This window comes from Drosophila guanche, unplaced genomic scaffold, assembly GCF_900245975.1.
Source record: "Drosophila guanche unplaced genomic scaffold, DGUA_6, whole genome shotgun sequence".
In the NCBI taxonomy this organism is placed as follows: Eukaryota; Metazoa; Arthropoda; class Insecta; order Diptera; family Drosophilidae; genus Drosophila; species Drosophila guanche.
Window position 1 is genome coordinate 16694423 of NW_022995743.1, and position 19125 is coordinate 16713547.

General features: G+C 48.1%; 2 protein-coding genes across 2 annotated transcripts; one reads left to right on the forward strand and one right to left on the reverse strand.

The window, feature by feature from the left end:
- Positions 1-528: 528 nt before the first annotated feature.
- LOC117586884 (tyrosine-protein kinase-like otk) lies at positions 529-16227 on the forward strand. The gene is made up of 7 exons (XM_034277217.1): positions 529-1684; positions 5595-5735; positions 5798-5959; positions 12108-12994; positions 13459-14900; positions 14980-15316; positions 15389-16227. The coding sequence occupies exons 1-7, from the start codon at positions 1624-1626 to the stop codon at positions 15482-15484; spliced, it is 3126 nt and encodes a 1041-aa protein (XP_034133108.1). The 5' UTR covers positions 529-1623; the 3' UTR covers positions 15485-16227.
- A 1888-nt stretch (positions 16228-18115) lies between these two features.
- On the reverse strand, positions 18116-18541 carry LOC117586950. Its single transcript, XM_034277323.1, has 2 exons — positions 18419-18541; positions 18116-18351 (listed from the first exon to the last, which is right to left on the reverse strand). The coding sequence occupies exons 1-2, from the start codon at positions 18519-18521 to the stop codon at positions 18152-18154; spliced, it is 303 nt and encodes a 100-aa protein (XP_034133214.1). The 5' UTR covers positions 18522-18541; the 3' UTR covers positions 18116-18151.
- Positions 18542-19125: the final 584 nt, after the last annotated feature.

A 19125-nucleotide genomic window follows, 5' to 3' on the forward strand; every position in this document is an offset into this window, starting at 1 on the left:
TAATAGAGTGCCACCTAGTCCCACCTTGAAACCTATTGTGTGTCGTAGCACAATAACTAATAGTTAAAATGTATATAGTCAGAAATGCCACATTTGACCACAACTCTTACAGTTTGCATTTATAGATCATAACCTCAAATGAGAAATTTCAATGTTTTTTTGCCGTTTGGAACACAATGAAGAAGACAACTGTGAAGTACCTAGGGTGCCATCTTGCATTTCATTTCATTTGACTATAGATTGGTCCGATTCGGATTATATTCTAGTAGTTTTATGGATATATATATATATAATTGTGGCTTCGGGTTAAATTATTCTTGTAAACATAAAGGTTGCTCAACCTATTTATCCTATTCTAAATACAAGCTCCCACTCACACTGTCTTTATCTTCTATTCTTATACTCTATTATATTACAGACTCTGTTTATATGCCGTAGAAGAAAGAGTAAAACAGCACACGTACTTGCACGTACAAAACAGGGAACAGACTGGAGTATCAGCCGTCAGGCAGGGGCAGCCAGCCAGCCCTCATTTCGATACCGACTGTCGGCGCAAGCGGTTCTCTTTCGGTTGTGGCTGCTCCGTGTTTCGCTTTCGTTCCGCACAGATAACTCGAAAAACTCCCTTCCCCCCCCCAGAAAACTTTGGGCAGCGGGAAAGCAGGCAAAATCACCCACCAAAAGCCGGTTCATTTCGAGTTTCGTTGCCCAGTGCCAAGGATGCAGCAGATGCACAACACAATACTCCTCTGGCAGTATCTTTCGGATACAAATTAAGTTGATTTGTTGCGCTCTGTTCGGATCGGTGCGGTGCGGTGCGGTTCGTTATTGGTATCGGTTCGCATCATTCCCTGGGTAATTGAACTCCACTGTCAGCCCAGCTCTCTCGGTCCGTCTTGCAGTGCATTTTGTGTATCTAGATACCCGTCTTTGTCGGCGTATCCGTATCGGTGTATCCGTAGACTGTTAGTGAAGTGCAACTCTGTCTCTCTGCCTGCCCCCGGTCGCTTGTCGCTTGTCAATCTAGGCACTGATAACACAAAAAATAGTAACCACGAAACGAAACATAAACCAACAACAACAACAAACAAACAGACAGGCATAGACACAGACACCGACACGGCAAGTGGCGTATCTCTTTGAGTCGCCTCACCGTGTGTTCGTCGATAAATGCATTTCATGCGTTCCAGCTATGTAAATAGCAATTTAATTTGAGTGTCCACAGTAAATATAAAAAAAACCAAACCAAACCCGGCATATACACAGCTCCTACGAAAAGGGCAGTCAGCAATTGGACTCGTCGCTGTCATCTGCAGTCGCAGTCGCAGTCGCAGTCGTCTGGCAACCAAATATTGAATATTTACAAATGCGTTGAGTGGATTTTCGAGTGGCCCGGCACTTACTTGGCAGCAACACTCCATACCCCGACCCCAAGCACTCCCACTGAGCCGATGGATAGTCGCCTGGCTATATCAACGGATTGAATTGTCAGCATATTCCAAATAAATACCCTTCAATCCGATTCGTGAGTGTGACTCGAGTCTGTGAGTGTGTGTGAGTGCGAGAATCCCCCGCTAATTGGCCAGAGAAAAAGAGACAGCGAGCGATAAAGGAGCACAAACTATGGATATGGATGTGATGATGATGATGATTTGGATTTGCATCCTGGCGAGTACTTTGATGGGTAAGTGTCCACTGAATGGCATTGGACTGGGGTAATCCATGACAAATGCTATCAAGATTCAATTGAAAATCATTAAGGGTTCTCTGTGTTCAATGCTTTTGAAAGTTGTTTTGATGTTTGGAATTGCTAAATTGCATTAATAGACGTACAGAGAGAACTTCAAAGGATTCATTTCCATAGAGTCCAAATGGAAACCCCGTAACCCAGCCTCAGCTGCCAGTTCTGTGTGGGCTGCCTGGGCAACCATGGTGCCTGGCTCGCCTTTGTATCTACAATTGAATTCTGAATGGCAGAGGCAGCGTGCAAAATGACTCAATTAGAAGCCGGACAGGAGCAGTCGTTGTGGCAAGAGTCTTTCATGTTCAAAGGGAGGAGCAGCGGGAGGTGGATGGTAGCCGATGCCATGCTTGTGAGACCCAAAATAAAGAAGTCCTTGGGCAAACAGAAGAGCAGCCGGCGGTAAGAAAACTAAACAGCAGCTCATTTGAAGTAAAGGACATGACAGTCGGGCAAGGATCTGTGCATTGGCCACTTGAAGTGGGACAGAACAGGCAATGCCCAAATTTCAGCTAATCAAATATAGTTTATGGCAAGGATCATGTGAGCAGAGGGATCTCAAGAGGCACACAGCACACACACAAACTTGTGTATGCCAGATGAGGTCCTTGGAGGGAACTGCTGACGGCTGACGGTTAAGTAGCACAAAGGCAAACAGCCGCAAACAAAAGGCGTCCCCGTCCAGACGACAGACGACAGACAGGGAAAGAGAGTGAGACAGAGACAGAGCGGAGGCCGGGGCCGGGCCCGGTCATACACCATATTTCAAAATCTGTGCAACGAACGTCATGGAGGAGTTCGGTCGGTCGGTCGGTCCATTATTTGTATGGCAAATAATATGCCATGGCTGTCCTGTCTCTCCGTCTCTGTGCGCTGGCTCTGGTTCTGCCTGTTTGTGTGTGTGAGTTCCTTTTGTGTGGCAGTCATAATTTGTTATTCAAGCATGCAAAATGCTGCATGCAACATGCCCAGCCCAGCCAGGGCAGCTGTGGCAACTACAACTCAACTCTCCTGCCTCTCCAATGCCACTCCCACTGCCACAGCGCCTGTCTGCATCCTGAGCAACCTTAAAGCCTTCAAGTTGAAAGTTCGCTCGAGAGCGCTCGCTCTCATAATTGCAAGAAATTAGACGGGCCACAGTCACAGATGGAAGTTCCATGAAGTTCGTTTGGGAAAGAACTCGCTAAGCCGAGAATGATTAGCAGTTGGAGGAACGGAATCCCTTACAAAACGAAACGAAAACATCCTTTCTTGCATCTCCCCAAAGGACAGAGCCCTAGATCAAACTTTTTGACGGGTAATTGTCAGACGCAGTCATTTCCATTTTCCCCCATTTTCATTCCCATGTTGACTTGCAGTTTCTCCCCTGGATAAAGGTTTTCCCAGACAAATGCCACAGATTCCAGAGTGACAGTTCAGTTTCGTTACTCCATCTACCAGCTACCATCCAGCTAACATCTCTCGATGTCTTCTCCATCGTTTTCCCCCACGAACTGGAGTGAAATCAAATCAAAACGCCACCACCCATGGGGAGTGGTGCTGGTGCTGGGGCAAGTTCAAGTGGCGATGCCACAGTGGGACTCCAGATTATTACAACAATATTTCGCATTCATTGTGCTTAATCGACAAATGTTGCCGCACAATTTGTGGCAGTTGAATGTGTATCTCAAACTCAAGCTGAATTCGAGTCTGAATCTGAATACGAATCTGAAGCAGAAGATGCTGATGCTGACGAGCAGGAGCAGAATCAGCAGAGGGTCTGGGTCTTCGTCTTCGTCTGCTGACTTGCTGATTTCGGTTATTTGAGCCAAACAAACGAACTAATTATCACACACAGAGGGGGCGAGGGAACACAGTTTGAGGAGAAAGGCAGCAACTATATAGACAGTTCAAGATGAGATGGCCAGTCGCTGGTACGATGGACTACCCGCTGCTATCGCCTGTGCACTGCGAGAAAAGGAAAAACCCTGACTGAGTGAGGCAGGTAATAATCCCTACAACATGGCAAAGGGATTCCACTTAATCGCTTAAGATTACTTCACACATTTCAATGGCATTTTAAGAATTCCTCTTCGAAAAGACACTCAAGATTTAGCTCGTGTTTTGCGCTCAGTGTGTTCCCTTGGTCTCTGTTTGCAGCATCAACACTTTTTGTTGCTTCCAACAGCCTTTACCCCCCTTTCACGCATTGGTCCCACGTCAGCGCAATCAACGCTGGAGCCGAACGGAGGGGCGCATATTTCCTTAATCGACGCCCAGTAACTGCCCCGCAGTTTGGGGCAGTGGAGGGAACTTGCCAACTTGTTTTCTGCACAGCAAATTAAATCGATGCGACTCGCACGCACAGAGGGACCCAGACCAGGGACCAACTGCCTTTACGGTGGGGCACTCACTCGCTTGTATCATAACACGTCGCCAGGCTATGTGACTGGCATCTGAATACATAATACACCGCTGTGGCCGCCCCACAACAGAAACTCGACGACTCGACTCGACTCGACTCCAACTGCCTTTAATGATGTTGTTGCTGGTGTGTGTTTCCGTGTGTCTGCTTATTGATTCCTTGTCGTGGTCGTGGTTCCTTGGTCTCGTTCTCGGTCTGGGTCTCCGTTTGAGTCTGAGCCTTTTGCTTTGTGGCCCCACAATCTGAGGTGTTGTCTCAAATTGCTCCAATTAGTGGCCAAATATAATGGTTGCCGTTTTGTAGTTCTCTTCGCTGTTTTCTCCCAAAACCCGTAATCAAGAGTAATTGCTTTTGAATTGCATGGCGTTTTAGCTGGGGGATGCTGAATGACTCTCCTCTGCTGTTGCTGCTGCCGCTGCTGCTGCAGGTGATGTGCTGGTGGCGCCTCCCCAAAAGTTGTGGCCGCTTAATTCCCCAACTTTATATACCAATACTTTTGATGCATTTCATTTCTGGCTCATTAAGTAATCCCATTAAAATTTAAACGTGTTTTCGGGCTGCTCCTCGCAGCACCCCCGCAGGATAATTCCCATAAATTGCATTTTTGTGGCTGTTGATTCAATATGCGAGTAAATAATCAAACCCAAATTGCATTCACCAACAGACAAAGAAATTGCATATAAAAAATTTAAAAAAAAAACGCATAATAAAATAAATAAAAGCATATTTTCCCTTTGTACATTCGCACTCGTATGTGCAGCTTTTATTTATATTTTTTCACATTATATACCAGTTTGTAGTCTCTCGCCTGGCTTTTAATTATGTTTGGCACACAGGCTGTGATCTGTAAATGTTTTTGGTTATTTTATTTCATTTTTTTTGAGCATACGCAGCCATGCAGCGTGGAAGCCATTGCCAGGATGTGTGCGTGTGGCATATGCCCTGCTAATAAAGGGCATTCTGGCTTTAACCAGAATTATAATGGAATCTAAGGGTTTCTGTAGAACTTATGGGAATAGCTTCATAGAGAACTGGAGACAGAACTTGCCATACAAATACAGACACTTCATCCAAGTTTTAGTCAACAAAAAGGAACATATTTCCGCCTTATGAACGTTTTTTCTGCAGTTAACAGAAACTTATGATTAGTGTTTACTTTCCCTATAGTTTGGCAGAGTATTGAACCCTTCTTTTGCTTGCTCTTTTTCACTTTTTTGTGGCTGCTGCACCTTTTTTTGGCGCTCAACAAAATTACATTGAGCTTAAACACAGTTATTTAAGCAGCTTAAGCGCTCAGTAATATGTTTTAAACGCTTTAATTATGTGCAATTTGGCTTAGTGCTCGTTTTTTGTTGTTGCTGTTTGCTAATTGGAAGGCAACTCTTTTTGCAATGTAAATTGTTTTATCTTTTGACTAATTCTGAATGCCTTTTTACAAACCAATTGCAGCTCCTGGCTGGGCAGAGGCGAACACATCGCGCTTCCTGCGAGTGCCCCAGAGTCAGTCGATCGTGGAGAACGAGGCCGTTGACTTTGACTGCGAGGCTACGGATCCCTCTAGCTATTTGCACTACGAATGGCTGCACAATGGTGAGAATGGCCATCCACTACACCAACTGAATATGCTAATTCAATTTCTATGCACATTTCAGGTCGTGAGATTGCGTATGACAAGCGTGTGTATCGCATTGGCTCCCATTTGCATATCGAGGCAGTGCAGCGGGAGGAGGATGTCGGCGATTATGTGTGCATTGCCACCAGCTTGGCCAGCGGCGCCAGAGAGGCATCACCACCGGCCAAATTGAGCGTTATGTGTGAGTAGTCCTTGCAGCCATCAATGCTCGTAGCTGTTCCCTAAAAAAAGCAAATTAATTTGATTAATGCTGGGCCTTAAATGGCATTCCATCCACTAGTGGCCATGCCATTCCCATACCCGCACTAACCACTCTTTAGATCAGAGCTAACCACAAGACAGACAAAGGTAAAGCGGCATAAAAACTGCAACCGAAGCAAAGGCAAAGGCAAAGGCAAAGGCAAAGCCAGTGGCAGTGGCGGTGGCAGAGATACTCGTTCTCGTGCTCCTTGCAACTGATGAAAGATAAAAACCAAACAGCGAAAGTTTTGATGTGCATGCGTCGGGGGGCCACAGGAAGTGCACTGCAGTGAGCAGAATGCAGTCCAAGGCAGTGGAGCATGCAACGCAGCCAGTGAAGAAGTTGAACAGCCAGCACTGGGCGGCGGCGGCCTCACGTGATTGATGTTCATTTAGTTGCATTTGCCTTTAAGCAGAAAAATGCATAAATTTAACAAACAACTCCCGCTCCGACCCGCTGCGAGGGGAGTATCTATAGCCGGGCTGGCTTCCATCCCTTTGCCGTGTAAACAAAACGAAAGTTTTTATGCACAATCTGGACTGCATGTGTGCCCCCTGTGCGATCGTATAGATCGTGTATATGGTGTAGCTGGTAGCTGGTAGCTGGTAGCTGGCAGAGTTCTGCTGTCAGCACTGGCACGGCATTCGAGTTGTGATCAAAGCCACCAACAGCCAGCAGAGAGACAGAGAGAAGAGGCAGTGGATGGCAGCAGGCAGCAGGCAGCAGCCGGCAAGTGGATGCGGAACTCCCTCCCATCCATCCATTCAGCTGCAGCTATTAATAGTCCTCTATCTCAAGTGTTTTTAGCTAATTAATTAACTAATTAATTTGTAGTTTTGGGAGTTGATTTTAATTGCTACTGCTGCACCCTCTGAGCTCCATCTGATGTTGAAAGGCAGCGGGAAATGGCCATTGGAGTGGGCCAGGGCTGGGCCAGAGGAAGTCTTGCTGGTGGCTGGTGGCTGGTGGCTGGCGCCAGCTGAAACTAAGTGGGTTATGTGATTACACCCACTGCCCCTGCCTCTATCAATCTCATAATTTCCAAGCAGCAGACAAAAAACTATTAAAATATGCATTGAATGATGCTCCCCACCTCCCATCAGGGGGTTCGTAATCGTTTCTCTACTCATTCCCGGGCTCCTTTTGTCTGGCTGTCTTTCCCATCCGTTGGTGCCATCTATCCGCTGGATATAAATGTTCAATTAAGCGCAAGAAAAGTGACATTTTCGCTTGAAACATTTAACAGATTCGAGAACAAACAAAAGAGAGAAACTTTGATAGTTTCAGGGGGAAAATCAAACGACCAACTGATGCTCTAGAATCTGGATGGTTAAAAGTATGTAAATGTAAATGGAAATGACAGTCCTATAAGCCCGCAAAAGTTATCCAAACTCTATGCGAAGATCGTAGAAAAACGCTGACACTGCCACGGCACTAACTAATGACTGAAAGGAATTAAGCAGACAGCAGCAGCGAACCCGAAAAACAACTAAGAACCAGAATCTAGACAGAAACAGTAGCCAGAGCCAGAGCCAGAGCCAGACCAAGAGCCGGGAGCCAGACCCAAGCCAGACAACTTCCAGCCGTGGGGGAGAAGCATTCCAAACATTTGCACAGTCCAAAAGGGGTTGTTGGACTCTGGCAGCAAGGGATACAGAGCGAGGATACAGCCAGGATTGAGTGTAGTCAGCACGGACTGGCCATTGAACAGCTGAGCAGAGAAATGCTGAAATGTACATGGAAATGAAATGCAACATTAACACGAAACATAAACATAAAATGAGAAATGGCAGCAGAAGCAGCAGCGTGGAGTAACAGCAGCAACAATGGCAACCAACAGCCAACAGCAAAGTCATAAAAACCAAACAAAATGCAAAGACAGGCAGCAGGGGGTGGCACAGGACAGGACAAAAGCAACCCTCAAATCAGCAGAACAACACCCCCACAACACACAGAGACAGCTACGTCTGGGATATAGCTGCTGCTGCTGCTCCTGCTCCTGCTTCTGCTTCTGCTTCTGCTCCTCTGTGGTGTATCTGTGCGCCAGAGCCAAGTTCAAGTTGACTGCAGTTTGCCGGCAAGTCGGTGTCGAGATATGGGGGTGCCGGGCTGTGCCGGGGCAGAACCGGATAATTTTCATTTTGTGAATGCCGGAAAAACGCATAAAATTTTACGAGCCCGAGCTCGGAGAGAACATTAAAGGGGACGATGAGGACGAGCAGGAGCTTGATGATGGCACAGGATATAGGGCTGGTGTGGAAGCAGAAACTGTAGTCAACTTTTTGGCGCGCTCTCCTGCTCTGTCTCCCTCTGATACTCCAGCTCTGTCTCCGTCTAAATTTCTGGTTTTTACTTTTTTTTCGCCCGTTTCTTTTTTGTTTTTTGGAACATTTATTTTACTTTTGGCTTTTCCTCTGTTGTTACACGAGTTGATCATTAGCAACTTTTGCCATTGCAATGGCGGAAGGGCGAACAGGCTACTAACAGGAGCGTAGTCAAGTTATGGCAGAGTTAAAGGGGGGAACTACTATGCCAAGAGCAAGAGCAGCTCATGTGCAGCAGTGGGACATGCATGAACGTATCTTTAACTCTTTCCCAGAACTTGTTGTAGAAAATCGTAAAACCCCTTTGGGCTTTTCCTTTCATGTATTGCTTGAACCCCCTTTTGGGACATACCTCTGCATGAGGATGCTCGTACTGTATGTGAAGAACCAAGGGAACGACAATGTGCGATAATCGAATGTTTAACGTTTTAATTTGAAAACTGTTTCGGCAGGCCCAACACTGTGGGGTAGAGCTGTGCCAGCGACTGGCCAACTTTAATTAAAGATCTGATGATAACGCACAGAGGAAAGCCCCCGCAAAGCTATCACAGAATAGATGATGCTACGGCCAGTCGTTGCCATAAATTGGCACAGCAAATGGTCGAGAAAAGAAAGGAAAAGCCAGGGCAAAGCAAGTATTCATTGATATTGAAATCAGTTGATGAATCAGTTGGCTAATAATTCCACAAATGCTCGAATTCGAAGACTGAACTGCTGCGCCAATTTGTTAAATGGGTCAATAACTTGTAAGCCGAGTTGTTCGAAAATCAATTGAAGTGCATTGGAGTGAGTGTGGAGTGGAGGAATGGGCAAGAGACTCTGCGCTGCTGCACAAGTCCATTAACGATCCACAATTACTGCCGGCCACTTCACAGTCCATCGTCCACTTCTATGGGCTCGCTCTCCACCCTCCAGCCACCACTTGGTTTATGACAGCTCTGAATAACAGCTTTCGACCAGACCCAGCACATCAGGCGAAATAATCTATTTATGATTATCAATTAATTATATTTTCATAAAAAAGGCAGTGATAAAAGTGCAGCGAATGCAGGGGTCGAAGACTAACAAAATTCGTAGCTCCTATCTTATCTATCTCGCTGCTGAAGGAACTCGCTTACATTCTGATGGTATAAGACCCAGTCGGCACACTTATTCAGCGTCTTGAGGGAAGGCGGCATCGATAAGAGCCGATCTGGCTGGTACCCAAAAACCGACTCCCGGCAACTGTCAATTTCTATATCTATAATTCTGCTGCTGCCTCTGTCTCTGCCCCATGCCGCATGCCGCATGCCGCATGCCCCTCTGCCTCTTTCGACATTTACTTCCACTCTGTTTACTCGGGCGCGCGTTTACTTTGCGTCTATTTTTTTTATGGGTCTCGGGTCTTTCGTCTCTGTTCTGTCGCTGTGCCCCATCTCCGGACATTCCAGAGCTATGGCCCAGCCCGGCCTGCCATTTGTTTACAGCCTTTTGTGGTTTATGCCTCAGCCAGCCTCAGCGGAAAAAGTTTAACAAATTTATTTTGTTTGGAAGCCACCAGCAATCCAGCCGAAGGCGTTGTTGCCTTACTTCATGTCTTTCTCTTCATTCTCTTCATTCATTCTCTGTGCTATTTCTCTATGTTTACCTCGAGCTGCACACGTTCAACGTGTGAATGATGGCCGCGCAGACCCCCGCCCTGCACATGATTTTGTGATGGGTGTAGGTGTCAAAAGATCTGGGAGTTGGCTCGCTCCCCCTGCTCGCTGGAGTCACTGACGCTGCTCTAATGAGGCGACGCTCATTAATTAGCGAGTTACAGTTAGACGGGGTCCACGAACCGACAAACCCAACTCCATCCCAGATGGAACTAGAGCGCACAAAGTGCGCCCTAGCCAACACTTTGTGATCAAAAATGAATCAAGAAACCATTTCTTAATATGTTTCAAGCAAAATGCTCGCTACACACATGTGATGGCTTCCACAGCTCCTTCCAGTTCAGATTTCACAGATTTTCAGCTTAGGCAGCCATTAGGTACTTTTTTATGTATCTGTGGGGCCACTTCACCTGCCACTTTTACCATTCAATCCCATAGCATCTCATGCATCCATTCATCCATCCATTAGATACTTTCGTTGGCTCTGCTCTGGGCTCTGGCTGGCTGTCTAAGTGCCAATTAGTTCACTCTCAACTGTCATTCTAGTCGTAACATATACCAAAAGTTTATGCCACAGGCACACTCAATGGAATGTTGACGGACGTGCCGCTGCCTTCTTCCCCAACCCCAAAACACACACACACACACAGAGCAAATACAAACACAGATACACACATACATTTGAAACTTTTGACACTTCCTCGACGGAGAAGAAGATGGACCCGTACTGGCACCCGGAGACCTGGAGACCTGGAGACCCAAGACACAGGGCTCTGGCTCTGTTTATTGAGTTGTTGCTGTCTGTCGCTGCGTATTTTGGTTGATGTTGTCTTTTGCCATTGCCGAGCTTGTTTTTCTTTCCCTCCAAATAAGTGTCTACAAATATTTAGAGGGATTTTTTGTTGTGTCCGGGACTCCCTCGGCTGTCGCTGGGCAAACAGAGTCGGAAACAAGAGGAGTCGAAGCCCCTGCCCCACCCGAAACAAGATTTATGTGCATATGTAAATTTGTGTGTTTCTAACCGCAGTCCGCAGTCAGCAGTCAGCAGACCTGGCAAACATTCAGATAGGCCAAAAGAAATATCCATAAAACATACATCATACAGAGGGGGGGAGGCATCCCTGACACCAGCCGCAGATAAAAAAAAATGCAGAGGAAAATATCATTTGAATAAATTATCCGCGAGCACAAATGAGAGCTTTGAAGGCGCAACATCTCGCGGCGATTGACAATTATCACCCAGAGATACAAAAGTATTTGCCATGCACAATGCCACACGATGTGGAGGCTGCAGCTATGGCCATGGCAGGTTGTCCACGTTATCCAGAGAGATGCGATGGCGAGGCACAGATACGGAACAGAGCCAGGGGGCATCCACTTCTCGCTGATTGTGTGTGTGCATGACCACGCCCCTTGCGCCTTGAGCTGCCACTAAAACATAAATTAAACCCTAGCATATTCCTCTGCCCACTTTTTGTTTTGTTTTCTTCTTGCCTTCAGCTGAATGCTTTTCTTTTCAGCGTTTCTTTCCACCGCTCTTGCCACAAACTCTTTTCTCATGCAGCAATTGTTGCAAGTACCGTTTCGTGCCGCCCGTCTGCTCTGTCTGAGTGGATGCATGGAGCAGTGCAGAGAATTGGAATTTTGCTGCCACATATGAGCATTTACATGCATAAAGGTGCAAGAGTAGACACGACCCTCTGTAGTGCCTCTGCCACAACCCAGAGGTTGAGGTTGGTTGCCACTCATTCACTAACTGACTGACTGACAGTTCAATTTATGCTTCCTCTGCCTGCCACCTTTAAGATTGCAGGAATCGAGCCAAGTCGAGTCGTACCGAGTGGTGGAGCGTCATGTTCCGCCCAGAACTGACGATAAAATGCACTTAAATGCAGCAAGAAATATAAAAGGGAAAAATCGGAACGGAAAAAACAAGAGAAACAGCAAACAGCAAACAGCAGACAGCAAAAGAAACTGAAATTTTAGCGCATTAAGTTGAAATTTATGTATCTTCCGGATATGCCATGCATATTTATGGAATGCCAGCAGTCTGAACTCAAGGCTTAAGGGGGAAACCCGATTCGCAGTCAATTATTGATCGTAGCCATCTCTCCTTTCCCGTTTCAGATCTGGAGTCGGCCAGCGTGCAGCTGCTGGGCAGCAATCGGAACGAGCTGCTGCTCAAGTGCCACGTGGAGGGCGCCTCCGGGGACGAGCCGCTGCAGATCGAATGGTACCGCGACAGCGCCAGGCTGAGCAGCTGGGGCAATGTCCACTTGGAGCAACATCGGCTGCTGGTGCGTCAGCCGAGTGCCTCCGATGATGGGCTCTATCGCTGCACTGCCTCGAATGCGGCGGGACGGGTGATGAGCAAGCAGGGCTATGTCTACCAGGCGAACATCAAGTGTCTGCCGCGGCTGCTGAAGAAGAACCAGAAGCTGCCCGAGTCCTGGAGCAAGCAGACCTTCCTGTGTCGCGGCAAGCGGGGCGGCTCTGGTGGCCTGGAGCAGGCTCTGTCCCCTGCGCCCGAGGATCTGCGCATTGTCCAGGGACCCGCTGGCCAGCTGCTCATCAAAGAGGGCGATCCTGCCGCTCTCAGCTGCCTGTACGAGCTGCCCGCCGAGCTGCAGAACCAACGCATACAACTCCGCTGGCGCAAGGACGGCAAGCTGCTGCGTCACGTGGAGCTTGGTGGCGCCATTCCCATACCCGGATACAGCCACGACTCTGGCAAGGATGCGCTGCTGCGCGAGGACGGCCGTCTGCTGCTGCACAAGCAGAACGGCACCCTCAGCTTTGGCAGCATCATCGCCAGCGATGCGGGGCAGTACCAGTGCCAGCTGCAGCTCGAGGGCCATGCGCCACTCAACTCCTCACCCGGCACCCTGGAGGTCATCGAGCAGCTAAAGTTCATGCCGCAGCCCACATCGAAGAACCTCGAGCTAGACGCAGCCGTGGCCAAGGTGCACTGCAAGGCACAGGGCACACCGCAGCCCCAAGTGCAATGGCAAAGGGTGAGTACTCAAAGGTGGGGCTTCTCTTCCCTCTCTCTCTCTCTCTCTCTCTCTGTGGCATGCACTTCATTTTGAGTGCACACAAAACCCAATTCCGCGCCGCTGGGCAAACATTTCGCAACGAATCCAACCATTTCATATGCAAAACTCGATCCAGTCCATGGGTTCTATCTGGCCTAAACACCAGGTAACCTCCTCCTCCTCCTTCTCCTCCTCCCATGAGCACATTCAATTTGCTGCCAGCTGTTGCCCATGGCCAACCAATTTTGCCAACTGTTTGTCTATTCGAAAGAGAAAAGAGAGGCCAGGACCAGGACCAGGACCTTTCATCAGAATTTGTTTTTTCATTTGGTCCAAAACAAACGTTGAGCTGCGTTCCATTTTGTTGTTGAATTTTTGATGAAAAACCCATCAAACGAGCAGCGTGGAAATTGTTTACTAATCGGCGTTCCATTTCCATCCAGGATGGCACTGGGAACAGCTCGCTGCCCAACCAGGTGGAGGTGGACATCAATGGGACGCTCATCTTTCGAAATGTGCGGGCCGAGCATCGGGGCAATTACACGTGCCTGGCCAGCAGCAGTCAGGGCCAGATCAATGCCACCGTGGCCATCAATGTGGTGGTCACACCCAAGTTCAGTGTGCCGCCGGAGGGACCCATTGAGACAACGGAACAGGGCACTGTGGTGATGCACTGCCAGGCCATTGGGGATCCCAGGCCGACGATTCAGTGGGACAAGGACCTGAAGTATCTCAGCGAGAATAACACGGATCGCGATCGGTTCAGCTTCCTGGAGAACGGCACCCTGGAGATACGCAATGTTCAGGTGGAGGATGAGGGCAGCTACGGCTGCACCATCGGCAACAGTGCGGGCCTGAAGCGGGAGGATGTGCAGCTGGTGGTGCGCAGCACCGGCGATGGCTTTGCCCCCGAGGAGACGGGCGGCGATGGCTTCCTGGTCACGCGTGCTGTGCTCATCACGATGACTGTGGCCCTGGCATACATTGTCCTGGTGGTGGGCCTTATGCTGTGGTGCCGCTACCGTCGGCAGGCGCGGAAGGCACGCCTCAATGAGCTCAGCATCAAGGAGGCTGGCGGCGATCAGCCGGATGCCACCGTCACAAATGGCAAGGGATCGGAGCAGGAGCCGTGCCTGTCGTCCAAACAGCGTAATGGCCAGAGCCAGGGCAAGTCCAAATCCAACGGAGATGCCCAGAAGTCGGATGACACGGCCTGCAGCCAGCAGTCGAGAAGCTCCAAGAAATCCGTCTACGAACAGCTCGTCCTGCCCCGCTCGGGTCTCAGCGAACTCCTGCAGATTGGACGCGGAGAGTTCGGAGATGTGTTCGTGGGCAAGCTGAAGGGATCCTTGGTGGCGGCCAGCGCGACATCCGACAAGGACGGGGACACTGACAAGCAACACAGCAACAGCGAGAACGGAAGTGGAGGCAGTGGCAGTGGCAGTGGCAGCGGCAGCACCACCCTCAGCACGCTCAACGAGAAGCGACGCTCGAAGACCTCCATGGACGACATCGAGGAGATCAAGGAGGAGGAGCCCGAGCAGTCGGCACTCGACCAGCTCGTCCTGGTCAAGGCGCTGAACAAAGTGAAGGACGAGCAGGCGTGCCAGGAGTTCCGTCGCCAGCTGGATCTGCTGCGCAGCATCTCCCACAAGGGAGTCGTCCGTCTGTTTGGTCTCTGCCGCGAGAAGGATCCCCACTACATGGTGCTGGAGTACACCGACTGGGGCGACCTCAAGCAGTTCCTCTTGGCCACCGCTGGCAAGGTGAACACAGCCACGGCCACGTCCTCACCGCCGCCACTGACCACCAGCCAGGTGCTGGCCGTGGCCTACCAGATTGCACGCGGCATGGATGCCATCTACCGTGCACGCTGCACACACAGGTAACTGCAGATTCCCATTACCACCCCCCCCCCCCCCCCTGGCTATCCTCTAAACTTTGCTGATGTCCTTTTTCCACAGGGATCTGGCCACGCGCAATTGTGTCATTTCCAGCGAGTTTATCGTGAAGGTCTCCTATCCGGCCCTGTGCAAGGACAAGTACAGCCGCGAGTACCACAAGCACAGGAACGCGCTGCTTCCGGTGCGCTGGATGGCGCCCGAGTGCATCCAGGAGGATGAGTACACCACCAAGAGCGACATCTTTGCCTACGGCGTGGTAGTGTGGGAGCTCTTCAATCAGGCCACCAAGCTGCCACAGGAGGAGCTCACCAGCGAGCAGGTTATCCAGCGGTCGCAGGCCGGCACCTTGGAGTGGACAGTGGCCGAGGCCACGCCCGACAGCCTCAAAGAGATATTGGTAAGTGTTTGAAGTTGCCATTAATCCAGTGATGGAAACAGATGCTAATTAATGTGTCTGTTGTGTGTTCAGCTATCCTGTTGGTTGGCCAATCCCAAGGAGCGTCCGTCCTTCAGTCAACTGGGATCCGCCCTGAGCAAGGCCATGCAGAGTGGAGCCGAGAAGTGAGGAGGCCCCAGACTGATTGAGCAAATGCCAAAAAGTAATTTCTAGATTTATTCCCCAAGTATATCCCCACCCCTACAGGCATTTCCCAACCCACAACCAATCCCAACCAAGTATTTTCTTGTCCAGGCTTAACCTTAAGTTCTCTGCGCCTGTTTAACATGCGTTCTATATATGGATACGTTTTAACTGTACAAAACATATGATATGTACCACAATTACACCCTCTATAACACACACACACACACACACCCATTTATATTGGTCGGTATTCCCCGAGTAATCTTATGATATCTTCGATAATAGTCTTGCATTTGCGTGGTAAAATGTACATAAGAAACTGCCACAAAATATTTGCATTTAGACCAGTTGAAAGCATTTCTAGTATTAGTGAATATTTTTAAACATCCACACGTCACACATCAGCATTTTATTATAAAGAATAATTAAGATATAACTGAATAATCTGGCATAGGAGCTCTTTCGAGTGCGAAAAGTAACAGAAAGCTATGCCAAATTTTAGTTTTTAGCATTGCAAAATGTATCCAATTTTAAACACACTTCAATATATAAATACATATATCTATAGGTACGTTTTATATAGTGTTTACAGATACGATAAAATAAGGAACACACACATACACACACACACACACACACACAAATTTATAACTAGTATTTTAAGCTTTGATGCATGTTTACAAAACATTTAAATAAACACGAATAAATAAATTTAACCGACAATACGAGAAATCCTCTCTGAATTATTTAAAGAAAAGAAATCCAAGCTGGACTGGGGCAAAAATTTTTTAAGGGTCCTTTGGGCCAGCGTGTAGAGAGCTCCTTGGCTCATTCACACTTCACTTGATTTGAAAAATGAACGCCTATTGAATGCCCGGATTGAGTGTCGGTTCTGCCCCTCGCTCTTTCCTCAGCGCTCCCTGCCTCAGCCAAAACGATTGACAAACAAACATGGCAATAAACCGTAAAGTTGCCTTGGCTTATTGGAGCTTAAAGTTGGCCCAGTCCCACTCTCTCCAGTGTGGCTACGATGCCAAAAAGTTTCCTCGTGCGAAAACTTTGGCTAGGCCCAAATCTAGGCCCGAAAACGAAAAGCAATATTTGCATTTGAATCAGCAATAGCAACAGCAGCAGCGACAAGAAAAAATGCCCAACTACCAAGCACCGTTCCAGAATGAGTTGGCATATTCCTTTTTGGCAGAGGGCTAGTGGATGTGGATGTGGATGGGCTGCTTAACTTTTCCTGGCACGTACAAATATATCTGCCTGTCATGAATAGCAAATGCCTCCACCGAAAAAGGTTGATTGAACAGTTGGCTAGCAGGAAGTGCGGCAGGCAGAGCGCAAAGAGTTGGCCAAAAAAAAAGGCAGGAGAAGAAGGAATTCTCTACAGGAGGAGGCTTCCCGTGCTTCCTCTGAAACATCTCTAATATTCAGCTCTGACAAATATGAAAATTGTACCCAATGGCAAATACTGATTGAAGCGAAAATAAAAAAACCCCAAAACTGCACAGAAAATGCATTTGATAGCAACTGCCTAAAATGCAAAATACACGACAGACACCAGGCCCGGCACACATGGCGTATGCGCAATGTTTGTAGTTTGCATTTCGTAATGGAATCCCAGCTGCTGTGCTGCAACAAAAGAAGGCCTAAACTAAGCTGCTGCTGGGCAGGAGAACAAACATAAAAATGCCATTTCACATGGCTTTCAATTTATTAATATTTTATGCAGGGAAGCGAAGCGGTGACTGTGGAGCACGGGCACTTAAAGTGGGCAAAATGGTGGCGCATGCTTTGGCAATTCAAGCGTAAAATGTGCATTACTCATACGCCACGCCACATAGCAGCTGGGGGAGTGGCAGTGGCAGTGGCAGTGGCTGGCTCCCCACTGACCTATACCACATGGTTATGCCTTTTACCTGGCGGCTCATAAATTGCACATGACATTACGCATACGCGACAATGGCCAGACCAGGACAAGGCACAAAATAAATTTCGCAGAAAATTTGACTTTTGTTTTCATAGCCCCGCCACTTCCCTAAGGCAGCGACAGCCCTACCCGCAGATTGATGGTGCACGCGGCTTGCCTCGTATCGGCTCTGCTCGGCCCTGGCATCCCCTCAGCGAAGTTGCCTCATTATGGAGTTGCCGAAAACATATTTTCGCATTCATCACAGGCCAAAGTTTGCGACACACGAGCATGGGAAAGCAGCAGGCCAGGCAGCCTGGCAGCCTGGCAGCCTGGCAGCCTGGCATCCTGGCACATAATTGAAGCACATCGCAGACTCGTTTATTACTCAGCCCGTCAGCCATCTCTTCGGCAATCACATGTATGTGCATATGAGGCTGTGGTGCAGAGTTTTATAGGTCTGCTCTGGTTTTAATGGCAGCCGCGCTCTGCAAAATATTCGCACAATTAGCGAGAGGGAAAGTTTGAATTGTGTTTTTGGGCCATGCTGAATATGAGCCGTGGTCTCTCAAAAGGGGGTAGGCAGTAGCCAGTTCATGGAACACCCAACTATGCAACCACCCCAAAAAGTAAGACTTGATTCCACTCCCGCTGCTCACTCAATTACTTGAAGCACAACAAACACACACACAAAAGTGACGTAAATTTAATAAGAATTTAATGGGAAAATCCCCCCATTATTTGTTGTCTGTTTTTACCACGTAGGTGTAGTCCCAGCCATCGGTGCAGCATTTGGCCGGCGGCGTGCAACTGCGATACCTCGAGAATACGCGACACTGGATATTGGTAATTGTTTCATTTGTATCGGGAACAAAGACTTCCTTAAGTGACAGATCTATGCAGTAGCCCGATCGCATCCCAACATCAATTAGGCAGGCTAAACCCGTACTGATTTTAATAAAAATTCGTTTCCCATGGAAAATATGCTAGCAGGAGACACTCACCTTTAAAGGGAATCTCGCCATAGGGTCTCAAAATACCCAATTCCAGGGTATGCGTATGCTTATAACTCATGGAAAAAGCCAACAAAATTAATGCAATCCTCATCTCCTGAACCTCTAGATATATTTTTGCTACTGTGCAAATTTAAACTAATTTTCTTGTGGCTCATTACTGGAACTAAAGCATGAAATGGTTTTCCATATGGTTTAAATTGATTCCCACAAACTCTTTAAAAATAGGGTGGAACTGTGCCTACTTTTCGTAGGCAGATGTTATTTGGAAGAGGTATATTTGATCGATTCAACCAACAAATAAACACCTTTAACATTTTTGCAACCGAAATTGAATCGTAAGACACAAAACCGAATAGCAATCTGAAGGATGGGGTGGTGTCGTATCATGTCTTGCCTGAAAAAGGGGTGGAACATGCATTAAACAAACAGCTGAGCCTTTTGTGTTGACTCATTAACGCAGAGGCAGGCGATGGAGTAGGCTGTGAGGGAAAGCTAGCGAAACGACAGAAATGAAACATCAGGCAAGAGCAGCAGCTCCAGAGCTTCCCTTGTTCCGCTTTCTGCCTTCCCTCGTCTAGCTTCAAGTGAAATAAATACCCCAAAGTCATAAAAACCAAACAAACAAAACAACAACAAGGAGGGGGGCCAAGGATGGTCGCGTGACACGATGTTCGCTGACACGCAGCACGTTGCTC

Bases quoted from the DNA above. Each gene is read 5' to 3' on its own strand.
- LOC117586884 (XM_034277217.1), top strand. From the start codon at position 1,624: ATGGATATGGATGTGATGATGATGATGATTTGGATTTGCATCCTGGCG. The intron at 1,685-5,594 runs GTAAGTGTCCAC...AACCAATTGCAG, and splicing joins CCTGGCGAGTACTTTGATGG to CTCCTGGCTGGGCAGAGGCG. The intron at 12,995-13,458 runs GTGAGTACTCAA...ATTTCCATCCAG, and splicing joins CCCAAGTGCAATGGCAAAGG to GATGGCACTGGGAACAGCTC.
- LOC117586950 (XM_034277323.1), bottom strand. From the start codon at position 18,521: ATGAGGATTGCATTAATTTTGTTGGCTTTTTCCATGAGTTATAAGCAT. The intron at 18,352-18,418 runs GTGAGTGTCTCC...GTACGGGTTTAG, and splicing joins TGGCGAGATTCCCTTTAAAG to CCTGCCTAATTGATGTTGGG.